At 41.3% G+C, this 26,486-nt stretch overlaps 1 protein-coding gene and 1 pseudogene across 4 annotated transcripts in view; one reads left to right on the forward strand and one right to left on the reverse strand.

Moving 5' to 3' along the window:
- The window catches only part of CPEB3 (cytoplasmic polyadenylation element binding protein 3), a 256,834-nt gene that overhangs the window by 170,756 nt on the left and 59,592 nt on the right, over window positions 1–26,486 (forward strand). For all 4 annotated transcript variants that reach the window (XM_023226243.1, XM_023226245.1, XM_023226246.1 and 1 more), the window contains exon 7: window positions 23,494–23,612. In XM_023226243.1, the coding sequence (XP_023082011.1) occupies window positions 23,494–23,612 (119 nt within the window). The remainder of the gene's footprint in view (window positions 1–23,493; window positions 23,613–26,486) is intronic.
- LOC111552214 lies at window positions 17,026–19,123 on the reverse strand (annotated as a pseudogene).

Raw genomic sequence — 26,486 nt, forward strand, 5'->3', positions numbered from 1 at the left:
AATACAGGAGCACCCAGATTCATAAAGCAAGTCCTTAGAGACTTACAAAGAGACTTAGACTCCCATACAATAATAATGGGAGACTTCAACACTCCACTGTCAACATTAGACAGATCAACGAGACAGAAAGTTAACAAGGATATCCAGGAATTGAACTCATCTCTGCACCAAGCAGACCTAATAGACATCTATAGAACTCTCCACCCCAAGTCAACAGAATATACATTCTTCTCAGCACCACATCGCACTTATTCCAAAATTGACCACATAATTGGAAGTAAAGCACTCCTCAGCAAATGTAAAAGAACAGAAATTATAACAAACTGTCTCTCAGACCACAGTGCAATCAAACTAGAACTCAGGACTAAGAAACTCAATCAAAACCGCTCAACTACATGGAAACTGAACAACCTGCTCCTGAATGACTACTGGGTACATAACGAAATGAAAGCAGAAATAAAGATGTTCTTTGAATCCAATGAGAACAAAGATACAACATACCAGAATCTCTGGGACACATTTAAAGCAGTATGTAGAGGGAAATTTATAGCACTAAGTGCCCACAAGAGAAAGCAGGAAAGATCTAAAATTGACACTCTAACATCACAATTAAAAGAACTAGAGAGGCAAGAGCAAACACATTCAAAAGCTAGCAGAAAGCAAGAAATAACTAAGATCAGAGCAGAACTGAAGGAGATAGAGACACAAAAAACCCTCCAAAAAATCAATGAATCCAGGAGTTGGTTTTTTGAAAAGATCAACAAAATTGACAGACCGCTAGCAAGGCTAATAAAGAAGAAAAGAGAGAGGAATCAAATAGACGCAATAAAAAATGATAAAGGGGATATCACCACCGACCCCACAGAAATACAAACTACCATCAGAGAATACTATAAACACCTCTACGCAAATCAACTAGAAAATCTAGAAGAAATGGATAATTTCCTGGACACGTACACTCTCCCAAGACTAAACCAGGAAGAAGTTGAATCCCTGAATAGACCAATAGCAGGCTCTGAAATTGAGGCAACAATTAATAGCCTACCCACCAAAAAAAGCCCAGGACCAGATGGATTCACAGCTGAATTCTACCAGAGGTACAAGGAGGAGCTGGTACCATTCCTTCTGAAACTATTCCAATCAATAGAAAAAGAGGGAATCCTCCCTAACTCATTTTATGAGGCCAACATCATCCTGATACCAAAGCCTGGCAGAGACACAACAAAAAAAGAGAATTTTAGACCAATCTCCCTGATGAACATCGATGCAAAAATCCTCAATAAAATACTGGCAAACCGGATTCAGCAGCACATCAAAAAGCTTATCCACCATGATCAAGTGGGCTTCATCCCTGGGATGCAAGGATGGTTCAACATTCGCAAATCAATAAACGTAATCCAGCATATAAACAGAACCAAAGACAAGAACCACATGATTATCTGAATAGATGCAGAAAAGGCTTTTGACAAAATTCAACAGCCCTTCATGCTAAAAACGCTCAACAAATTCGGTATTGATGGAACGTACCTCAAAATAATAAGAGCTATTTATGACAAACCCACAGGTAATATCATACTGAATGGGCAAAAACTGGAAAAATTCCCTTTGAAAACTGGCACAAGACAGGGGTGCCCTCTCTCACCACTCCTATTCAACATAGTGTTGGAAGTTCTGGCTAGGGCAATCAGGCAAGAGAAAGAAATCAAGGGTATTCAGTTAGGAAAAGAAGAAGTCAAATTGTCCCTGTTTGCAGATGACATGATTGTATATTTAGAAAACCCCATCGTCTCAGCCCAAAATCTTCTTAAGCTGATAAGCAACTTCAGCAAAGTCTCAGGATACAAAATTAATGTGCAAAAATCACAAGCATTCTTATACACCAGGAACAGACAAGCAGAGAGCCAAATCAGGAATGAACTTCCATTCACAATTGCTTCAAAGAGAATCAAATACCTAGGAATCCAACTTACAAGGGATGTAAAGGACCTCTTCAAGGAGAACTACAAACCACTGCTCAGTGAAATCAAAGAGGACACAAACAAATGGAAGAACATACCATGCTCATGGATAGGCAGAATCAATATCGTGAAAATGGCCATACTGCCCAAGGTTATTTATAGATTCAATGCCATCCCCATCAAGCTACCAATGAGTTTCTTCACCGAATTGGAAAAAACTGCTTTAAAGTTCATATGGAACCAAAAAAGAGCCCGCATTGCCAAGATAATCCTAAGTCAAAAGGACAAAGCCGAGGCGTCACGCTACCTGACTTCAAACTATACTACAAGGCTACAGTAACCAAAACAGCATGGTACTGGTACCAAAACAGAGATATAGACCAATGGAACAGAACGGAGTCCTCAGAAATAATGCCACACATCTACAACCATCTGATCTTTGACAAACCTGACAAAAACAAGAAATGGGGAAAGGATTCCCTATTTAATAAACGGTGCTGGGAAAATTGGCTAGCCATAAGTAGAAAGCTGAAACTGGATCCTTTCCTTACTCCTTATACGAAGATTAATTCAAAATGGATTAGAGACTTAAATGTTAGACCTAATACCATAAAAACCCTAGAAGAAAATCTAGGTAGTACCATTCAGGACATAGGCATGGGCAAGGACTTCATGTCTAAAACACCAAAAGCAACGGCAGCAAAAGCCAAAATTGACAAATGGGATCTAATTAAACTAAAGAGCTTCTGCACAGCAAAAGAAACTACCATCAGAGTGAAAAGGCAACCTACAGAATGGGAGAAAATTTTTGCAATCCACTCATCTGACAAAGGGCTAATTTCCAGAATCTACAAAGAACTCAAACAAATATACAAGAAAAAAACAACCCCATCAAAAAGTGGGCAAAGGATATGAACAGACATTTCTCAAAAGAAGACATTCATACAGCCAACAGACACATGAAAAAATGCTCATCATCACTCGCCATCAGAGAAATGCAAATCAAAACCACAATGAGATACCATCTCACACCAGTTAGAATGGCAATCATTAAAAAATCAGGAAACAACAGGTGTTGGAGAGGATGTGGAGAAATAGGAACACTTTTACACTGTTGGTGGGATTGTAAACTAGTTCAACCATTATGGAAAAGAGTATAGCAATTCCTCAAGGATCTAGAACTAGATGTACCATATGACCCAGCCATCCCACTACTGGGTATATACCCAAAGGATTATAAATTATGCTACTACAAAGACACATGCACACGTATGTTTATTGCGGCACTATTCACAATAGCAAAGACTTGGAATCAACCCAAATGTCCATCAGTGACAGACTGGTTTAAGAAAATGTGGCACATATACACCATGGAATACTATGCAGCCATAAAAAAGGATGAGTTTGCGTCCTTTGTAGGGACACGGATGCAGCTGGAAACCATCATTCTTAGCAAACTATCACAAGAAGAGAAAACCAAACACCGCATGTTCTCACTTATAGGTGGGAACTGAACAATGAGCTCACTTGGACTCGGGAAGGGGAACATCACACACTGGGGCCTATCATGGGGAGGGGGGAGGGGGGAGGGATTGCATTGGGGAGTTATACCTGATATAAATGATGAATTGATGGGTGCTGACGAGTTGATGGGTGCAGCACACCAACATGGCACATATATACATATGTAACAAACCTGCACGTTATGCACATGTATCCTAGAACTTAAAGTATAATAAAAAATATATATATATCTATATATATATATAGATATAGATATATATTTTGAGACGGAGTCTCGCTCTGTCACCCAGGCTGGAGTGCTGTGGCCGGATCTCAGCTCACTGCAAGCTCCGCCTCCCGGGTTCACACCATTCTCCTGCCTCAGCCTCCCAGGTAGCTGGGACTACAGGCGCCGCCACCTCGCCCGGCTAGTTTTTTGTAGTTTTTAGTAGAGACGGGGTTTCACCGTGTTAGCCAGGATGATCTCGATCTCCTGACCTCGTGATCCGCCCGTCTCGGCCTCCCAAAGTAGTGGGATTGCAGGCTTGAGCCACCGCGCCCGGCTGGATTAAAAATATATTAAAATTAACTTCACCTGTTTCTTTTTACCTTTTAAAATATATATACTGGAAAATTTTTAATTACATATGTGAGTCGTGTTACATTTCTGTTAAACAGTGCTTCTCTAGAACAAGGGTCAACAAACTACTTGTTTTTGTATGGCCTGTGAGCTTAAGGATCTTTTTTTACATCTTTAAGGAATTATGTGTGGCACACACATCTCTTTACAGAAAACGTATGTTGACTCCTGCTCCAAAATAGCCCACAGAATTGCTCATTTTGCTTTGAGACATCCAGTGACAAAGGGACGCAGTTTATTTCAGAAGAAGTCTTTATATTTGTAGACCTAGTTAGTTATTAAATGTTTCTCTCTATTGTGTCAAATGCTTCCCTGAAATCTTTACTCCTTGGTCAATGATGTCTTATGAAGTAAGACAGAATAAATCATCATTGTGACATCTAACTCTAGGTACTTAAAGGACTATCAATTTCTCTTTCTAAGCTAAATATTTTTATTTTCTAAGTTATATGTTATGTTTAATAGTTTCTGGATCAGCATTCTTCTTTTCTGCCTTCTTTGTGTATATGCCGTATTTTATAACATCCTACTTAAATTGTTAACTGAGAATTGAAAAGCATGTTAGGGTTGTTCAGAGCAGTATGGAGTTTAGCACCTCTACAGCCTCCACAGATAGCTCTTGGTACACTCCAAAATAACAGCATTAAATATAGAAATATAGTACATTGCAGTATATTAGTGCTGGTGCCCTCATTTTATAGCTGAGGTTAGGTGTTGAGATGGACCAGTGAGAGCTATGCCAAGAAGAGAATCTGATCTCCTAATTCTGGTCCTCAGGCTTGCATCCCTAGAGAGCAGATTGCCTTCTTGGTGATTGGGGTCAGGGAAGATAAATAATTATTAGACTGTTGGCTCCTGTTGTGTCTTGCTCTCAGCCAAAGTCTGAAGGTTGATGACCTGTTTGGGGAGAGCCTAAAGAAATTTGATGTTATTCCAATGTTAGGAATATCTGGCCGGGCGCGGTGGCTCAAGCCTGTAATCCCAGCACTTTGGGAGGCCGAGACGGGCGGATCCCGAGGTCAGGAGGTCGAGACCATCCTGGCTAACACAGTGAAACCCCGTCTCTACTAAAAAATACAAAAAACTAGCCGGGCGAGGTGGCGGACGCCTGTAGTCCTAGCTACTTGGGAGGCTGAGGCAGGAGAATAGCGTAAACCCGGGAGGCGGAGCTTGCAGTGAGCTGAGATCCGGCCACAGCACTCCAGCTGGGGTGACAGAGTGAGACTCTGCCTCAAAAAAAAAAAAAAAAAAAAAAAAAGGAATATCTACTTTGTTCACCTCAAACTATTTGGTGCCTTCTTAATAATGCCCCCTCTTGCTGATAATAATTTTTCTTAGGTCACCTCACATTGGCCATTAGGTAAAGTTTGTTTGGCTGTATTAGGCTCATGTGTAACTAGAAAGGAAAACATGAACCATCGACTATTGAGCCCTTTAACCTTTCTCTCAGATAGTATATATGTAATGAAATAGAATCATCTGTTCATCTGGCAAGTTTACCTTGGTGCAGATTTGAAGTAGGGTTTGTAAAAGCATGACTGTTTTCAATGGATTGTTGAGAGTTTAATATTCACATAGATAGACCATAGTTGGTGGCAAAAAAAAAAAAAAAGCCACAAAGGGAAAGAATGGCCAGGTGACCAGATACATGGACTGTCTCATTGCATGTTTTTGAGCTAGCGGATTGGGAAGCCATGCAGACTTCAGCTCTTTCAGCACAAGGGCCATTAAGACATTTAATGACCCATTTAGGATATACAGAGCCTTATGGATCAGTTTGTCTGTGGACCATGAGTAAGGAAATGCTTGTTACCCTTCAGAGCACCACTGAGACCATGGAAGGCGAAGGAAGGCATAAAAGTCACATTGTTTGTTTTCATGATTTGGTCCTGGACCTCACAGGTATTCTTATCTCCTGTGGGGGAGATAAGAAATTAATCAGATAGTCACAAAAGTAAACATGATTACAAACTGATAAATTATCTGAAGGAAAAATAGAGTGCAGTAGAGACTCTAAAAAGGGGACATCAGTTTAGATTGGGAGTATGGAGAGAGCTTGTTTGAGAAAATGGCATTTAAGCAGACTTGAAAATTGAGGAGTTAGCTAGAACATGTAGGGAAGCAAATTCCAAACAGAGGACTATCATACAGGGAGAACTAAGTATGAAAAAAGGCTTTTGGGCCTTTGGAGAAATGAAGGAAGTGTGGTTGTAATTTGTTTTTTGTTTGTTTGTTTGGAGACAGGGCCACACTCTGTCACCCAGGCTAGAGTGCAGTAGTACAATCATGGCTCACTGCAGCCTTGACTTCCTGAGCTCAAGCAATCCTCCTGCCTTAGCCTCCTGAGTAGCTGCACTCACTACCATGCCTGGCTTATTTTTTATTTTTATTTTTTGTGAAGACAGGGTCTTGCTCTGTTGCCTGGGCTGTTCTCAAACTCCTGGGCTCAAGTGATCCTCTCAGTTCAGCCTCCCAATTGTTGGGATTACAGGCCTGAGCTACCATGCCCAACAGGGATGTTGTGAGGTAGGAGAAAAATGGAAGAAAGAGCCTTGAAGGATTTTTTTTTTTTCTCCTGAATTGATCTAGTCTCCCAGAGAGAGTAGATATGAAGGCCCTCTTGTCAGTTACATGATCCCAGTATTTTCTATTGTTACTCTGATTCTAGACCTTAGTATTATAATGAAGTAGTAGAACCAGAACAAAGCAATCTGGTTCTCTTTGAACATGTTATTTTATAAACAATAAGAATAATCCCAGCAGAACAGCAGAACCATCCCAGCAGAACCAATCATCATCAGTTTTCTATCTCCTTCCAGTCTTTTTGTTGTGTAGGTCATGGGGGTTTGTTATATAGATTATTTGGTCACCCAGGTATTAAGCCTAGTGCCCATTAGTTATTTTTCCTGATCCTCTCCCTCCTCCCACCCTCCACCCTCTGATAGGTGCCAGTGCTGTTGTTCCCCTCTATGTGTCCATGTGTTCTCATCATTTAGCTCCATGTATAAGTGAGAACATGTGGTATTTGGTTTTCTGTTCACTCCTTTGGTAAGGATAATAGCCTCCAGCTCCATCCGTGTTCCTGCAAAGGACATGATCTTGTTCTTTTTAATGATTGCATACTATTCCATGGTATATATGTACCATGTTTTCTTTATCCAGTCTACCATTGATAGGCATTTAGGTTGATTCCATGTCTTTGCTATTGTGAATGGTGCTGCAGTGAACATACATGTGCATGTATCTTTATAATAGAACTATTTATGTTCCTTTGAGTTTATACCCAGTAATGGGTTTGCTAGATTGAATGGTAGTTGTTTTTAGGGCTTTGAGGAATTGCCACACTGTTTTCCACAATGGCTGAACTAATTTACACTCCCACCAGCAGTGTATAAGCGTTCCTTTTTCTGTGCAACCTCTCCAGCACCTGTTATTTTTTGACTTTTTAATAATAGCCATTCTGACTAGTGAGATGGTATCTTATTGTGGTTTTGATTTGTATTTCTCTAATGATCAGTGATATTGAGCTTTTTTTCATATGTTTGTTGGCTGTATGTGTGTCTTCTTATTAAAAGTGTCTGTTCATGTCCTTTGCCCACTTTTTAATGGAGCTATTTTTTTTCTTATAAATTTGTTTAAGTTCCTTATAGATGCTGGATATTAGACCTTTGTCAAATGCATAGTTTGCAAAAATTTTCTCTCATTCTGTAGGTTGTCTGTTCACTCTTTTGATAGTTTCTTTTGCTATGTAGAAGCTCTTTAATTTAATTAGTTCCCAATTTTCCTATTTTTAAAGAGGCCACCTTTCAAGGAGTTTGTACCATAACTGACTTGCTTTTTGGTCATCTAGGCCGAGCTTATCCAATCTGTTGCCCGCAGGCCACACGCAGCTCAGGAAAAATTTGTATACTTTCTTAAAGCATTATGATATTTTTGTGTGTGATTTTTTTTTTTTTTTTTAAGCGCATCAGCTATCATTAGTGTTACTATATTGTATGTGTGGCCCAAGACAATTCTTCTTCAAGTGTGGCCCGGGGAAGCCAAAAGATTGGATGCTTCTGAAGGGCTATTAGAAATGACGCTTCTCTTGACATATTTTTGTACATGGCCTTCTCTTTCAGATTATTTTCTGTAGGATAAATTTTGTGAAGGTTACTTAACCACAGTTAAAATAAATGAAAATATTAATGACTCCAGATTTGCTATTATTTGGCTTCCCAAAGCAATTTTCTTTATGCAATTTTTGCCAGTTTGGACATCTGTATCAAATGTTGTGCTTAGTTTCAAGTCAGATAAATGGTATGTTGTGGTTGTGAACTTACCTTTTTGCTTCTGTGTTTGGCGTATAGTGCACTCTTGAAGAAGCCACGGGCCGCATTGGTATGAGTCTTGTACTTGAAGTGTTTTAAATCTTTTTCTCTTAGGTCTCATCTGTTGAATTTTGGGTGTTTTCTAACACTATCTCCTATCATTCTCTCCCTTACCCACTATGGCCACACTGACTACTTTGCTATTCTTTGAACAAGACAACTGAGTTCTCTGGGGGCCTTAGTACTTCCTTTTATCTGAAACTCTCTTACCCCACATTTCTTTGTTTGTTTTGAGACAGTCTCGCTTTGCTGCCCAGGCTGGAGTGCAATGGCATAGTCTTGGCCCACTGCAACCTCCACCTTCTAGGCTCAAGCTATTCTCATGCCTCAGCCTCCCAAGTAGCTGGGATTATAGGTGTGTGCTACCACATCTGGCTAATTTTTAGTATTTTTTAGTGGAGATGGGTCTCACCATATTGCCCAGGCTGGTCTCAAACTCTTGACCTCAGGTGATTCACCTGCCTCGGCCTCCCAAAGTGCTAGATTTACAGGCGTGAGCAGCCGCACCCGGCCTTCCCCCACATTTCTAAATGGAGCCCTTAGACACTGCCCAAATGTCTGGCCCCTGTATCCTCTTTTTCTGTATCCCTCTTACTCACATTTTCTTTCTGTCTGCTTATTTATTTAGTTAGTAGAGAGGGGGTCCAGGCTGGGCTTGAACTCCTGGCTTCAAGCAGTCCTCCTGCCTTGGCCTCCCAAAATGCTAGGACTACAGATGTGAGTCACCATGCCTGGCCAATTTATTTTTAACCTTAATTTTATTTTTCTTTAAAATGCTGATTATGACTTGAAAAGATTACATGTGTTTTTCTGACTTTTTACCAGACTGCAAGGTAAGTTTTATGAGCACAGGGAATTTTTTATGATTTGTTCACTGCTCTGTACCAAGTAGTTTGCGTACTTGACTCAATGACCTTCAGGTATCTATTAGATGAATGAATTGTATCCTGGCAAACGATGAGTTCATTACTTGATCAGAAAGTAGAACCCAGCACATTTTGAGCTGGAAAGTTCCTCAAAGATTGTCTCATTCTAGTGCAACCTTTATTTTAAACTGAGACTGAAAGAGGTGAAGCATCTTTTCATAAGAACACACAGCTTTTATTAGACATACTTGAACCTGACAGACCAATAGTTTATACTGTTTTACCTGGTGGATAATAAACTTATTTTTATTTGTTTTGCCACTGTTTATGATTTGTGGAAAAGGAGGACAGGTTTAAGCTATATAATCTGATAGATAATGCTGTTATTTACAAGGCTGGATTTTATATTAAAATTAGCATCTTAAGCTATATGACCCAAGATACATTTGAAAACGAAAGTGGTCCTTGGCTTTTTCCTGAGCCTTCGTGTTCTGTTTGTCATACTCACATAGCTGGAGTATTTCCAAAGAGGTGGTTTACACTGGGGCTGTAGGTCTGAGCTGCCCTTCAGCCATAACTTAACCATGGAATTCTGCCTCCTGGATAATACCACACTATTTCTGGACATGGGTGAACTGCTTGGTAGATGAGTTATTTGACTATAAGGATAAGTTCTTTTGTGCTACCTCAAATCAGAGGTGTGGTTATGAGTGACAAGGGGAGTCCAAGAACAGGAGCTATAATATAACCAGGTATCATGGAGGCTGTACTAGGGTGTGGCAAGCTGCAGGGATTTGAACAGTGGAAGTTACTAATTATCCATTGTAATCTCCCACCATCATCATGACTCAGTTTGTATAGTTTTCATATTTCTAGTTAAATTCCAGAGAGAGGGAATTTGATTGACCCAGTTCATCTTTTAACACCTAGCTGTGACATAGGTCATCCTAATGATAGGGCCCTAGAATCCTTGACTACTTAGTAAAACAAGTTATAGGGCCAAGTGTAGTGGCTTATGACTGTAATCCAAGTACTTTTGGAGGCCGAGGCAGGTAGATCACTTGAGCCCAGGAGTTCAAGACCAGTCTGGGAATCGTGGTAAAATGCCATCTCTACAAAAAATACAAAAATTAGCTGGGCATGATGACATATGCCTGTAGTCCCAGCTACTTGGGAGCTGAGGTAGGAGGATCACCTGAGCCTGGGGAGGTAAAGAGGCTGCAGTAAGCCAAGATTGTGCCACACTACACTCCAGCCTGGGCAACTGAGTGAGACCCTGTCTTAAAAAAACAAAAAAAAGAATTCTGTTTACTTTAGCATGCAGCTGTGAATGTGGCCACTAGGGGATAAGATGGACACGACAAGCTTGATGACAGATAGCATAACCTCCCTCATTGCCCACTGGGAGAATATCCCATCTCCAAAGTTGCTGTCACTGGAGCTACCAAAAAATGTTTATCCACCCTGAGCCTTCTACCCCTTGTTCTGCACTAAGAGCTGATCCTGATACTGCAATAGCCTCACCTCTCATAGTGGGACAGAGAATATGGGCCCAGGGAAAGGAGCTGGCTTCTGCTGTGCAATGAGCACAGCTATGCTACCACTGTTGAGGCCTCTTGGGCAAAAGCAATGATGGCAGCCAGCTACAGATATTGTACAGGAGTTTGGCCATCTGGCTCTGAAACTGTTTTCAGAAGCCAATGATGCTGGCAGTGGAATGGAGGAGGCTGTCATTCTCAGCTTACTCGGGCAGCTTACAATGTTAGCTTCAGCAGTCTAGGGGCACAGGGTCCAGGTGAACAGAAGTAATAATAGGCACACACCTTTATACAAGAGTGACCAAACCCTTGTGCACTAATGATTCCCATTCACTTTTAGAAAAATTTGTATTCCTGAATGGCTATTTCTACTGGTGATTCTGTATGTCCTCTGCACTGCTAGGCTAGCTTGCCCTCTTGGTCCTCTTGACCTCTTGATCCTTTTGACCAAGGTCATGTAGTTGTGGAAGTTTATCCAATACCAGCATGGTTTGTGAACCTGGCACAAGCCAGGCCACATACTATTCGGATTGAACACAAGCCAGGTAGCTAAGGAGATACTGCTTGAGGAACAAGGAAGAGGAATGTACTTTGAGTGGGCAAAAACAGGCCATTGTGGAGCTGCAGTGGGCTGCAGTGTAGCGTTTATTTCTTTTTCCTTCAACTTGTCTAAATCTGGCTTTGGAAAGGAAAGTTTTCAAACTTCACATTTTTTCCCTTGTAGCATAACTTGAATGGAAATAAGTCAGTGTTGTTTTAGGCCAGATTCCAAGTTTTTCCACCTTCTGAGTTACGTAAACTGATCACGTTGGGAAGCCAAGGGTTTTAGCCTGTATTTAACCTTTTGCAGTTTGTCATCTTTTGAGTAACATTCTGTCCTCCTTTTAAAAAAAAAAAAAAAATCAGGTCCTGGCTTATAGTGCTCACACTGTTTGGTGATTTATGAATCTTATATTTTAATATTTTACTTGATTGTGGTTTTCATACCCAGGAAGGATTTTTTTGTAAAAACATGGAAACTGCATTGTGTGATAGCAAGGGTGGGCTTTGTGTTTTGTTTTGTTCTGTTTTGACAGATGGAGTTCATCTATCTTTGCTTTTAAAAGCTTAGCACACTCTCAGTTTACACTTTTATAAACACTTGTCTCTTCCGCATTGTATTGAAGATGAACTATAAAGTTAGTCTTTGCTTTCAAAGCATTTATAGTTTGAGGGACGGTACAGAAAGAAGTCATTGGGAATATATAGGCCACAGGACAAAGCTTCAGCAGCCACATAAATAACATAAACATCTTGGTCAAGGTCACATAAGTACACACTGTGCTATGAGCAGGCAGAGGTGATGGGATGGGGGAAATGCTTTTTTAGTTCAGAGAAGTCATAACTCCTCCTGATGAGAACTTTTTTTGAGGAAAAAATAGACTTTAGGAACTGAAATGGAAGGTGGAAATTTGGCAGACTGAGGTAGAGAGGATGTTTTAGAAGAGGGTATGGCTTGGGTTGGGACTTGCTGACGGTAGTTAGATAGGGCTAAGGCTATGAGCAGGTGAGACCAAGAGAGGATATGTTAATTGAAGAGTTAGGAATGGGAAGCCAGCTGGGAGGGTCTGGTGAAATTTTTTGAAAACTGAGACCAAAGACCTGGGTTGTCTTTCAAAAGAGAATGGCTCCACTTTAATCTTGAGAAGAGTGGCACAGAAAAAACTCATTTGAAACAGCATTAAGAACTGATCAGAGGAATATTAAAGTCCAGGGAGGAGAAGAAATGAGACTATCAAAGCTCAGGCAGTATATGCACAAGGCCAGACTAAAGCTTCATCTATCTATAGGAGAGCATCACCTGGACTGAAACAGAGTTCCCTAGTTGTTTGCTGACTGAGGGATCGTAACAGGCAGTGGGGCATAAGCTAGGTTTGTGGACTCAGACATGGGCACCAGCATTTACTAGCTATATGACATTGAGCAAGTAATTTAACCTTTAAGCCTCAGTTTACTTATCTGAGTTAATACTACTCATTGGGTTGTTAACAGGATTATGTGAGGCAGTGCGTGTAAGCACCAATACAATACTTAGGCTTATTAGGTGTTAAATAATCTTAACATTCTTGCCTGTGGTTTAAATGTAATGCTCAATAATAAAATTACCCAACTAGTTTGACCAGTTCTCTCCCACACCCCAGTCTGGTCTCAATTTCCTTGGTCAGGTGCTTGTTTGAACTGACTGTGACTAGAACTGACAGACTGGCAGACTTCACAAGGACCTCTTTATATAGGGAATGTGTGGTTATGTAAACAGCAGATTTTAAGTCCAAATGTCCCAGGTCACTGCCCTGGACTGCAAGACTTTACTAAGAACACAGGAAGTAGATTACCAATTTTGAACTCTGAGGTGGTTCTACTCTGCCAGCTTATTTTCTTGTCCATTCCCAACTATTCCCATCCCTGCCACCAAAGCAACAAACCCACAAAGAAAGTTACTAGTGTCACAGAAAACACAAAACAGGCTAGAATCAAGTCTCCGCCCCACACAGTAAATATTGTTAAAGAAATATGTTTAGTTCTGAATCTTAAGGGGAATGTTTAGGAATTCGTGCACTTAGGTAGTATCTATCTACAGAGCTACCTCTACATCTTAACTTGGGTTAGTTGTTTGCCTTGGAATGTCTTCTCCGTGTTTTCAGTGTTTTCACCTGTCATACCATTAAGGTCTGGCCCCTGTGCCACCACCTACAGAAAGCCTTTCCTGATTTCTCTATTCATGTCTTCTCTGAAAGTGATCTTCTTTCTGTGAAGTCCAACTTTTAAAAATATGTTTACAAAAATACTTCTTAGGATCCTTAATGCATTGTTCCTAAGCTAGAGTTCTCTGTGTATTTATGCTATACAATCTTCTGGTGCTAGTATATAAACTCCTTAAGAACAAGAATTTGCTCCTGATAGTATTCCCCTGCAGTGCGTAGATTACATAAGTGTTGAGTAAATCTTGGAGATCAGGTATCCTCATTCAAGAGGAAAATGAATAAGAGATCCAGTTCAGAGACCTACAGTGAATGCTGTCTGCTGCAGGCAGGGATTGATGAGCTGCTTCAACTCTTCCCACCCACCACTCTCAATCCTATAATGAACTGTGCTCACTGTTCTCCAAGTGAGCTGACCCTTTGGCCTTTCCATACCTCGGCCTGTGCTCCTTCCTGAACTTGGAATGCCCTTACTTTCTGGAAAAGTAATCAGTTGCCGGCTCAGATACGGCCTTTGCTCTTTGGTGTTCCCTGATATTTGGACAAATCTGCTCCCTTTTTTCCTCCCCAGTGTCCTGTAGGACATACCTCCAACATAACACTTTTAATGTTGCTTATTAGTTATTTACAGTCTGAGTTTTTCTGGGTGAGGGTTCTTCTTCAGCTTGTTCATCTTTGCAACCTCAGTACTTAGCATCATACGTGGCACCTCCTAAATGTTTTTGGTGCCCTTGAATTGAATCCAAAAAAAGTCTCCTGAGGCAAACCAGGTAAGTCCTCTGACCTGAAAGCCAAGGTCAGAGAGAATGTTCAGGACAGACTGCCTGTGCCAAAAAAAGTCTGAACTCAGGCAGCTCTGGCTAGAGCAGTGCCCTTTAGGTTTCTCTAGGAAGGTCACCAGTAATAGGAAGCCTGATTTTGTGAGAGGAGAGAGTTGCCTCTCTGTCCAGGTCATGGACCTTTCCTTCTAGGGTTGGTCTCAATCTGAAACCAGCCATTCCTTGGTCTGCCATTTTATGAATGCTGCAGTGGTTCTAGGCACAGCAATACAAGCTGAATTTTTTTTTTTCCATTTGTAGTTGGTACTTGAAACAAATACATTACTAATAGTTGATTTTAAGAACTGTTGATTCTTTAAAACAAAAAAACAAAACTATACACCTCTTTTTAGAACGGGAGACCTTGTACTTTTTTTTCCACAAATTTTTATTTTGAAAAACGTCAAACCTACAAAAAAAAGCTCTAAGAATATTACAGTGAACACCTATGTAGCTTTCTTCTAGATTCATCAGTTGTTAGCATTTTGCCACAATTGTGCGTGCATGTTCGCTCGCGCTCGCTCTCTCTCTCTATATATATATCTATATATATAAAATTGTGAGGCAGTGAGTGTAAGCACCAATACAATACTTAGGCTTATTAGGTGTTAAATAATCTTAGCATTCTTGCCTGTGATTTAAATGTAATGCTCAATAATAATAAAATTACCCAAATAGTTTGACCAGTTCTCTCCCACACCCCAGTCTGGTCTCAGTTTCCTTGGTTAGGTGCTTGTTTGAACTGAGCCATTCCCAATAGCCATTTAAGAGTAGGTTGTAGGCCAGGCGTGGTGACTCACGCCTGTAATCCCAGCACTTTGGGAGGCTGAGGTGGGTGGATCACGAGGTCAAGAGATCAAGAACATCCTGGCCAACATGGTGAAACCTCGTCTCTACTAAAAATACAAAAAATTAGCTGGGTGTGGTGACACGCACCTGTAGTCCCAGCTACTGGGGAGGCTGAGGCAGGAGAATCGCTTGAACCCTGGAGGTGGAAGTTGCAGTGAGCCAAGATTGTGCCACTGCACTCCAGCCTGGGTGACAGCACGCGAGACTCCATCTTAAAAAAAAAAAAAAAGAGTAAGTTGTAGGCCGGGCACAGTGGCTCACGCCTATAATCCCAGCACTTTGGGAGGCCGAGGCAGGTGGATCACCTGAGGTCAGGAGTTTGAGACCAGTCTGGCCAACATGGTGAAACCCCGTCCCTACTAAAAATACAGAAATTAGCCGGATGTGGTGGCACTTGCCTGTAATCCCAGGTACTCGGGAGGCTGAGGCAGAAGAATCACTTGAACCCAGGAGGCGGAGGTTGCAGTGAGCCGAGATCGCGCCACTGCACTCCAACCTGGGCAACGTTGAGTAAGACTCCGTCTCAAAAAAAAACAAACTGTAGACCTCTCACTCCTAAGTATTTCAGCACATATCTCCTGAGAACAAGAAATGTCCAGATTGTTTCAGTAATGTCCTTTACAGCAATTTGTTGTCGTTGTTGTTGTTTTGAGATAGTCTCGCTCTGTCACCCAGGCTGGAGTGCAGTGGCGCAATCTTGGCTCACTGCAACCCCTGTCTCCTGGGTTCACGCCATTCTCCTGCCTCAGCCTCCCGAGTAGCTGGGATTACAGGCGCCCACCACCACGCCTGGCTAATTTTTTGTATTTTTGGTAGAGACTGGGTTTCACTGTGTTAGCCAGGATGGTCTCGATCTCCTGACCTAGTGATCCGCCCGCCTCGGCCTCCCAAAGTGCTGGGATTACAGGCATGAGCCACTGTGCCCGGCCTAGCAATTTGTTTTTTTTTTTTTAAATCCAAGATCCACTTGAAGTCAAGAGATAGAACAACTTGCGTTTATTATTATTTTTTTAATGAGTATTTTAATTTAGTTTCAGAAAAAAATGGTACATGACTTGGATGAGAAAGCATAAAATTAAGAGGGTTTTCTGGATATGCAAGAAAAAGAAATAACTTTAGTATGTTCAGTGATAATTTTCTGGATCTTCCTCTTGTGTCAAAAGCTATATATATATTTCCTCCCCAAAGCAGCTGCTCCAAGAACTAACTAGCCCTCTTTATCTCCCTCTAGCTGGGATAGACTAATTCCCCTCCACCCTCATCTGTCTTCTTTCAATAACACTGCATAGGTGTTAATGGCCTGGGCTCTCACCAATGAACAGAATTGTCCTTTAAGCCAGCAGCCCACAGGCAGTGGGACCCAAAGCCTCATCCCCAGTCCCCAGGACAGAAGCCACAGAGCTAGTATTGTTTCCACTGTTTCAGGAAGAAGGAGCCAAAAGCTGACTCTCAGCACAAATCGAAGTCCAATATGGAAAGAGAATAACTGCTTCTAGTCCCAGGAGTAGGCAAGCTGTGGGCAAAAAAGTTTTTGCAGCCACCCCATCTTTAGAAACAAGGAGAAAACTAGACCCTTTTCCACTATTGTGGTCTACAAGGTACTCTACTGCTCCAAGGGGATCTGAAAGTGCAAAGAATGTAAACAAATAAGGAGAACTTTTCCCAGGCTGGAGATAAGAGTGACAAACAGAAAGATGGGTGAATGTAATAATGCGTAGGAAGATGATGCTGGGAACCTCCATTCTTCATATGGGTGCCAGCCCTACAGAGGACAATACAGTAAGAACCAGGACAACCACTCCAGACTGGTGTAGCTGGGGAATCTTCAGGACTTTTCCTAGGTCCCACATCAAGTTTCAGACCCCATTCCAGGTATGATACATGAGAGGGAAGATGAGTGCAAACTTAGCTGTGTGGATCAGTGCTGGCCCCAGACACAGGGACTTCACGAGCTCCAAATAAAACTCAAAGTTCCCAGGGAGTAACAGGGCCGACATGCCAAAAAGAGAGGCTCCTGCACTCAAAGTAATACCAGTGCTACGGTGGCAGATGGCCATCGCCATGGGAAGAGACCAACTATAGATAGTGACGTGGGGAGATACGGGACAGTTTAAACCTGTGTTCTTATTCCAGAATCGCTCCATCTCTTCTTTGGCCGTGGTTCCCAAAGGAACAGCATTTCTGATACAGAACTGAAGGCTAAAGTGAGCTCGGAGGCAATGTCGACTAACATGTCTCAGCAAGAGTGCAGCGATCTTGGGTTCCACATTTAGTTGTTATATCTCTTTAATCTCCTTTAATTTAGACAGTTCCCTAGGCTTTTTGTCTTTTATATCATTGGAAGAGTTCATGCCCATTGTTTTATAGAATATCCTTTAATATAGTTTTTATGGGCTTTGGAGCAATTATATGTACATAGGCCTTAAATTATAGGACTAAAGCACAGGGTGACCACTTACTGCTATTAAAACAATGTCAGACCGGGCACAGTGGCTCACACCTGTAATCCCAGCAGTTTGGGAGGCCAGGGCGGGTGGAGCACCTTAGGTCAGGAGTTTGACACCAGCCGACCAACATGGTGAAACCCCATCTCTACTAAAAATGCAAAAATTAGCCGGGCATGGTGGTGCACGCCTATAATCCCAGCTACTTGGGAGGCTGAGGCAGGAGAGTCACCTGAATCCAGGAGGCAGAGGTTGCAGGGAGCCAAGATCGCGCCATTGCACTCCAGCCTGGGCAACAAGAGCAAAACTCCGTCTCGAAACAAAAAAACTGTCAAATGGTCACTGTCACAAGGATATTTTAAAGGCAAGTTCTTTATTAGGGATATTGAAAAGTTTATCTTGCCATTTTTAGATAAGATGGCATAAATTAATGGACTCTGGAAACTGATCTGGTTTAATTCCAGATTTCATTCCTAGGTTTTAATCTGAGAATTCCCTTAACCTCTCCGAGTTTCATTTTCCTCATCTGTAAAATGGTAATAATAACAACTGTATTTACCTCATAGAGTTACTGTGAGGATAAAATGAGCTAACATGTAAAATGTTTCTTAGCAAAGTGCCTAGAACATTGTGAGCATTTAGTACCTGATAGTTGTGGTAGTAGAGCTGTTGATAATTTGTACTAGGGATCAAGTATTAAAAAATTATAACATGAAAAATTAGGTATTTAAGAGATCAGGAAGCTTTGTTTTGAAAGGTAGCCAAGAATGTTTTAGAGGTTGTTATACTTAATGTGTTCTCAGGTATTAAAAGAAAAAAATCGGCCAGGCGTGGTGGCTCATGCCTGTAATCCCAGTACTTTGGGAGGCCGAGGCAGGTGGATCATGAGGTCAGGAGTTCAACACCAGCCTGGCCAAGATGGTGAAACCCCGTCTCTACTAAAAATACAAAAATTAGCCAGGTATGGTGGTAGGCACCTGTAATCCCAGCTACTCGGGAGGCTGAGGCAGAGAATTGCTTGAACCTGGGTGGCGGAGGTTGCAGTGAGCCGAGATCGCGCCACTGCACTCCAGCCTGGGCGACAGAGTGAGACCCTGTCTCAAAAAAACAAAAAGAAAAAAAAATTTTAATTAAATTTACACTTCACACACCTGGCCAATGAAATGGAATTATCCTAATTAAGTTCCTCCCCAAACCTTAGTGTTCCTTTTTCTCCCAGAAAATTGCATTCGTCAATTTAGGATTGTTGAAAAAACATCCCTCAGTGTTCTACCCTTCTTCCCCAACCTGTTTGGCATCAGTGGGAAAGCAAGGAATTTTCAGCCATCCATTCTACCTGTAACCCAGGGTTGTGTTGGTGACAGTGACTAGGAACTGCTCCTGTTCCCTCCAGAGCCATCTGCTTTCATAGACTGGCTTGGAGCTGAGGGCCTCTCATAGCTCACCACATCACTGAAGTCCCCACATACTCCTCAGGTTACCATTTCTGAAACTGGAAGAGTTTTATAATCATATTATCTGTTACTGGGTCAGAGGGCAAGAGAGAACAGAGGAAGTTGATAATTTTTTGGCCAAGTTTTTTTTTTTTTTTTTTTTTTTTTTTTTTTAATACCTTTCAAACTAATAGAGAAGCTCTATTTATAGGCATAATTGGCTTTTACTTTAAAAATGTATCAAAATCAGAAAATAATACTACATCTGACATTCTTGTGGGGGAAATAGCTAATCATATATGAAAGCAGATATTCAGTCACCCACTATTTGTTTGCAGTAATATTCAGCCTGTCATTCAAGTAACTTTAGGGCTTTTCTTCAGTATCTAGGTTACTTCTCTTTATTCACCAAATGCTTGCAAATGCAAAATAGAAAGTGCATATTATTAATTTGAATTCTAATGTTTATAATGAGACCATATGCAAAAACTTTAATTTTATCTATCACAGAAATAATTGAAAATGCAGTAAAAGAAAAATCAATGCTCACATGACTCCCTAGTGTATGAAATACCTTTTTATACGTTATCTCACAACCTACATCTCTGTAAGGTAATTGGGACAAATATTTGGTTTCTTCATTTGACAGAGAAGAGAGCCAAGATTCAGAAATGTGAATATTCAAGTTCATGGTTCCACCACTTACTGGGTGATCTTGAACAAGTCCCTTAATCACTCTGTGTAATTTCCTTAAATGTGATGCAGAATTCAAAATAGGGCCTACTGCATAGGGTGTGTGTGAAGATGAAATGAGTTAATGTACACAAGGCACTTAGAACAGTGTCTGGTATATAGTAAATCTCAACAAATGTTAGCTATTAGCTGTTATTATCACACAGCTAGTAAATGTTAGGACTTGTACCCAAATCTAGACCTTCTGTCTCCTAGTCCAGAACGCTTTTCATAGTACCATGTGCAATTTACCTTTTAGTAAATCATTGAATGAATTTCTGCCTCACATTGATCTTGTTATTCTTGAAGGGATCTTTTCTCTACTTTGTTTACTTTGACTTTAAATTTCTCAAGATCAAAAGGGAAATGTGTTTGAAAGATTCTTCCTGATTTTTAAAAATCCTCTGATTTCTGTTGTCATCTGGGTTTGCTTGAACTTGAAGTATCAAAAGGTGTTTTAGCAGGTGAAGATATCATAAAGTTGTTTTCAAGAGTGATTTTGGGTGTTTCTGGTGAATTTTGTTTTGGTTGGAAGGCCTAAAGTGGGAAGTAGGGTTGAAAGAAATTGTTGGACTACAGCCCAGATTTTGGGGGTTGGGGGGAGTTCAGCCATATCTCTTATCTCCAGTGCTGAGAGAATATTGCCGTTGCAGAGAATGGCAGCTTGGTGACCTCAGAGTAAAGATAATTGTTTTGACACAGGATTATTTATAGTAAAAGAGCCTTCCTGAAGAAGTTGGTAAACTGTTACGGACCATTTCCTGGGAAAGGAAAAAATGTAGATATTTCTTTTGATAATAGTATTTGTAGCAGGCTTTTACTTGTGACTCCCAGTTGTTTTTACTCTATCTACTGCCAATGTAGATGTTTTATGGCTGTGAGATGGGCCTAAGTGAAAATCTGCATGCTTTTGTGGGAGCTACTCAGCTGCTGTAGGAAGACAATCACCCTTTCTTTGGATGACCAAGATCAATGCAAACCTGGATTTGACGTGGAAGATTGCAGAGGGTGGGCAGTGATGTGCAGGAAAGATGGAGTCAGCCTGGAGGCCTTTTTGAGGCAAGGAATAAGAGAAAGCCCCAACTCACTGGGCATGCCCTATCACCAGGCCTTTTTGATGTGTGCATAATATAGTATATACATAGATGGGTACTCTGACTGCAGGATATTCAATATGCTTACAATCTTTGTAGATATCTGTACCAGTATTTAACCTGATAAGACAGGAGGTTTGAAAGAACCTGCTGAGACCTCCTTTTCATGATATTTGGACTATTTAACCCTCTTATCTCTAATATTATCTTTAGCAAGTAGAATTAATGTTCTCATGTTAAGTGAAAATACTGAATTTTTAAGATTCCCTGGCACCTGATGATAGTTCAATACTGTTTGCAAAAGAGGATATGAAGAAGTGATGTATTTATTGTCTTTTCTAGTTTTGCAGTCAGGTTTTATTTTTCCTGACTAGCCACCAACAGAATCTTCTGACCTATGCAGCATGAGACTAAAGCCCAGAAAACAGCTCTGGGTCCTAAAACCTTGACAGTCTCTCTCTTGCAACTACATGGCTGCCCATTCAGTTTGGTACCTTCTCCTGTGTGTTAGTTTCTGCCTGCTATGCTGGGGAGTGGCTGGTCTATTTTTCTGCTGTATTTGCTTGGATGCTCTGTATAGTAGATGGGCAGTTGGAGAAAAGGCTAAAAATGAATAGCTGTTATCCATTGCCACTGTCATTACATGTTGCCCAGGACTCCAGAGAGTTTTGCTTCTTAGCCAGTTGATTATGAATTAAACACCTCTGATGTGTGAGAATCTTCTGTATGCGGGGATTCTTATCCTTCTCTGCCATTTACATTCTTCTGATATGTAGTGTACCAGAGGAGAACACTATTGATGATGGTTTCCTTTGAGGTTAGTAGCAGAAGGAATGACAGCTGAGAGATTTAGCAAAGCTAGCAGGGTTGTAGAGAAGTTGAAAGCTTAGACTGGTTCATGATGGGCCTTTGCTCAGTTGTCATTTATGAATGCCAGTGTGGCCACAAGTGCCACAGGTGGGCCCTTGAATATCTGTTGCTCTTTTTAAAGTCTTTGCTGATTCTCCCAAGTTGGGCCTTTGCTCCTTAGGATTTTAGTGACACATTTTCCCCCACTTATCTCCCTCAGCTTTGTGGTGAGTAGTTAATTGTCTAAATGTTTGTTTCATCTACTTCGTAAGTTTCTTTACAAGAGGAACCTGGGGCCAGGCGTGGTGGCTCACACTTGTAATCCCAGCACTTTGGGAGGCCGAGGCAGGTGGATCACTTGAGGTCAGGAGTGTGAGACCAGCCTGGACAACGTGGTGAAACCCTGTCTCTACTAAAAATACAAAAATTAGACGGATATGGTGGCGGGCACCTGTAATCCCAGCTACGTGGGTGGCTGAGACCTGAGAATCACTTGAACCCGGGAGGCAGAAGTTGCAGTGAGCCAAGATCATACCACAGAGATTGCGCCACTGCACTGAGATTGAGTGACAGAGCAAGACTCCATCTCAAAAAAAAAAAAAAAAAAGAGGAACCTGGTCTTGCTCATTTTAGTATTCTCATAAACCATGGATATGTCCCACTTGCATCAGTTACTTGGTAAATCTTATGGAATTAAACTGAACAAAACTGGCTGAGTCTATGGAAATCCTGCAGCTAGTATCCATTTTTCTAGACCTACTGTACTCTGCCAAGAGGGCATCCCTTAGAGAAGCAGAGCACCATCATCAGAAATAGCATGCAAAAGCACACCAGCTTATTGTTGGCCTTTTTAAAAACTTTTCGTGAAGCTTTTTGTGTGTGTGTTTGTAACAAAGCTTTTTTAAAAAAATGAGGGCAGGTGGACTCACCATTGGCCTTAGCCACAACTAACAAGTAGCCAGGAAACAGGCACCTCCTACTTTCCAATTTCTACCAAGCTCTAGGTAGAAAAGCTCTAGCTTTTTTTAAAAAAAGCTTTGTTGAAATATCATTCGAATACCATACAATTCACCAATGTGACATGTGCATGTCAGTGGTTTTCAGCATGTTTACAGAGTTGTGCAATCATCACCACAATCAATTTTAGAAAATGTATCATCCCAAAAAGAAACTCAGTGCCTATTCCCTCCAGCCTCCCCGTCCTAGGCAGCCATTAATCTATTTTTTGTCTTGATAGATTTGCTGGTTCTGGACATATTTTGTCTGGCTTCTTTCACTTAGCATAATATTTTCAAGGTTTATCCCTGTGGCATGTGGCCAGCCTAGAGCTTAGTAGAAATTGGAAAGCAGGTGGTGCTTGTTTTCTGGCTACTTGTTAGTTGTGGCTAAGGCTAACGGTGAGTCCACATGCCCTCATTAAGGACAACCAGATGTATTTAGTGGAAATTCCGTAGATGTGTTCTAAACTTGCTCCTGTGAGTAATTATAAAAATTAAGGTAATATCAGTGAGCACCTAACTTAGTTCCTGGACAGAGTCCCTTTGTCCCACTTGAACTTTTTCGATTTAGTAAAATTTGCCAAAATGAAACAACAGATAGTTTGTAATTGGTACTTTGAGTTTAATGTACTGATTCTCCCTTTTGTTTTTGCTCTCCCCAAGGCTATGCCTTTCTGCTGTTCCAGGAGGAAAGCTCAGTACAAGCTTTGATAGATGCCTGCCTGGAAGAAGATGGGAAACTGTACCTGTGTGTGTCAAGCCCCACCATCAAGGATAAGCCAGTAAGTAATACATGGCCAGCTGTTGCTTTTCCAGAGCACATATGCGATTGGAATAGCTGACCTCCTCCTTCTGATAATGGAAATGCTGGTAACTAGGATCCTCTTACCCAGCTTGGCCTTGCTATGCAGTAGAGTTGGACTTTCGTTGGTGATGGGAAACTAATAATAAATTACTCAGTATTTCATTTTATACCTTTGGGACTGTGTGTAAACAAATATGTCCTTGTCTTTCACTTACAGCTATTTTAAGCTAATTCCTATTCAGAAATTCTGAATTGAGGTAAATAATGCTCTTAGCGGTTTTGGCAGCTGGTTTCCATCATTATTTCAGATCAAGGACAGGAGTTATTTATTTTTGAAAAAGGTCATAATTGTTGATGTTTGTGTGCCTCTGAATGCAAGGCATTGTACTGGGTGGTACCCACAGCTAGTTAAATAGAGCCTTCTGGGTCAGGAGCTTACACTCTAAAATGGATAGTTTCATCAGAGCAGGAGAGGGGAAGGGCAGATAACGTGGAGCTAAAACCATAATACAGAGTTTGTGGTTAACAGTTTGTGGCTTCTGAGCCAGAGTATGAGTGAGTAAGTCACTGGATAAGGGAGGAAGATTGTGTCCTTTCTCTGGCAGAAGAGATATCAGTGAAGAAGGGGCAAGATCATGTTCAGAGCAGAATAAAAGAACTTTGTTTATTTGACAGAAGTAGGGATCTCTGGGAAGTTGGCAGGGGTGGGGTGAGGTGAGTTTGTGTGTCAAGGCTTGGTGCTAGGTGTGGCAAATAGACTAAAAATATGACACAGAGTGTGCAAGAGACCAGAGCTATATATACCAGAGGGCCTGCAGCGGCCTCTGTATGCCTAGCACCAGAAGTGTGGGGCCTACTTAGCAGCTAGGTTTATTTTCAGAAATGTGCATAGGGAAATAGTTGGATTGAATATAGAAGTTTGAGTGTTGACTCTTGCATTTAAATATCTGCTTGGCTTTGAATAAATCATCTAATCCTTCCTGAACTGTGGTTTCCTCACCTGGAAAATGGGAAGAAGAATCATTCTTCCCTGGGTTGTTGAGAGGCTCAGATAAGAGGAAAATGAATGTGAAAGCATTTGGTAGAGGCCAGATACTTGTACAAATTTAACTGGCTAATATTATCATTCCTATGTAGGATTCAGTAGAGGAAGATTAGAACTCACTTACATGGCAATATCTGTTGAGAAGGATGATGACGTCTTGAACAGGGTTTACGACTGTTTGCTAAAAAATGATATTGGGACTTGGCCACATATAAAGGCGAGAGTGCCGCACTTAAAGCAGAAGAGAGAACTACTACAGAATGGGGATATTGAGAATATTCATTGGAGAGTAAGCAAATGATGCGGAAAAAGAGGCAAGGATTTTAGCCAGTATAAAAGTGTGACTGTAATTTTCAAATCTGGGGGGCTGTTGCCAAATTTTGTAGTGTTATGAGTTTAGAAAGTCTGTACCCAAAGAAGAAACAAGCCCTTCTCCACACACATAAAAAAATCTGTACCCGGCCAGGTGCGGTGGCTCATGCCTGTAATCCCAGCACTTTGGGAGGCTGAGGTGGGCGGATCACGAGGTCAGGAGATCGAGACCATCCTGGCTAACACGGTGAAACCCCGTCTCTACTAAAAATACAAAAAAAAAAATAGCTGGGGGTGGTGGCACGTGCCTGTAATCCCAGCTACTTGGGAGGCTGAGGCAGTAGAATCGCTTGAACCCGGGAGGCGGAGGTTGCAGCGAGCCGAGATTGCATCATTGCACTCCAACCTGGGCAACAGAGCAAGACTCCGTCTCAAAAAAAAAAATCTGTACCCAGTTTGGTAGGGTCAGATATCTGAGAGGTAAATTCTCAACCTCCAGAGAGCCTCTGCTACTGGCATGTCAGTTGGAGAGAAGCTGGCGTGAGCTAGGAAGGTTTAAGGTCACACACTATAGGAGAGGATTAGAAATATATTTTTCTACATAAAAAGGCAGAGGGTAGTAGTACACATTGAGGTAGTTATGTCCATATAGGTTAAGAAGCTAGAGATGAACACACAGATTTTATATACCTTGGAAGAATCATGTCACTGGCTCTGTAGGGAAGGAGAATAATATGCCTTGTGGGACAAGCCTTCAGCTGGACAGGATGACTCTTGAGCAGAGAGGAGCAGCAGTAGGGGTCAGATGGAGGTGTTGTGGTGACAATGCCGTTACTCTTGAAAACACTTGAAACACATGTATTACCCTTGGATTGAAGAGCTTTTGAAAATAATTAGTAGAATTATCTGTTTTGGAAATGTTTATGGGGAAACTAACTTTCACTGTTTGTGTTTTGGCAAATTCTGCCTTATTACAGTTTTCATTTTCTGAGCTCAAGCGCAGCAGTTTTATTGTAGCTTGGTGAATTCTGAATGGTGACTGCCAATCACACATATCTTTGACCCAGGCATACTCAGAATTTCCAGCATAAACAGTTTGAGTAAAACTTAGGATAGGAAACTTAAAAGTCCCCAAACACCTGCAATTTTAATGAACTGGATCCTACTTTGGGTTCCACTCTTTTGGCTCTATTTTTGAAACCTTCTCTTTCTTGGTTTTAGCCCCACATCTGCCCCCCCCCCCCCCCCACCTCATTTATTCATACATCCCTACCTAGGTTCTGGTACATTCCACCTCATTGTGCATGCTCCCATGAGGGGAAAAAAAGCAAGAACTATGTTGAACCTTTGGAAGTAAATGAGGACCTTGGCAGTAGCTCAAGGCAGAGTCACACTTTGGAGCTCATTCACCGAACTTTTTTTGAGCCATGGCGCTTCCTTGCTCCCAGCTTTTGGCTTGGCTAGCCTTTATTTTCTACCTTTCAGGATCCCAGT

This window comes from Piliocolobus tephrosceles, chromosome 9 (assembly GCF_002776525.5).
Source record: "Piliocolobus tephrosceles isolate RC106 chromosome 9, ASM277652v3, whole genome shotgun sequence".
In the NCBI taxonomy this organism is placed as follows: domain Eukaryota; kingdom Metazoa; phylum Chordata; class Mammalia; order Primates; family Cercopithecidae; genus Piliocolobus; species Piliocolobus tephrosceles.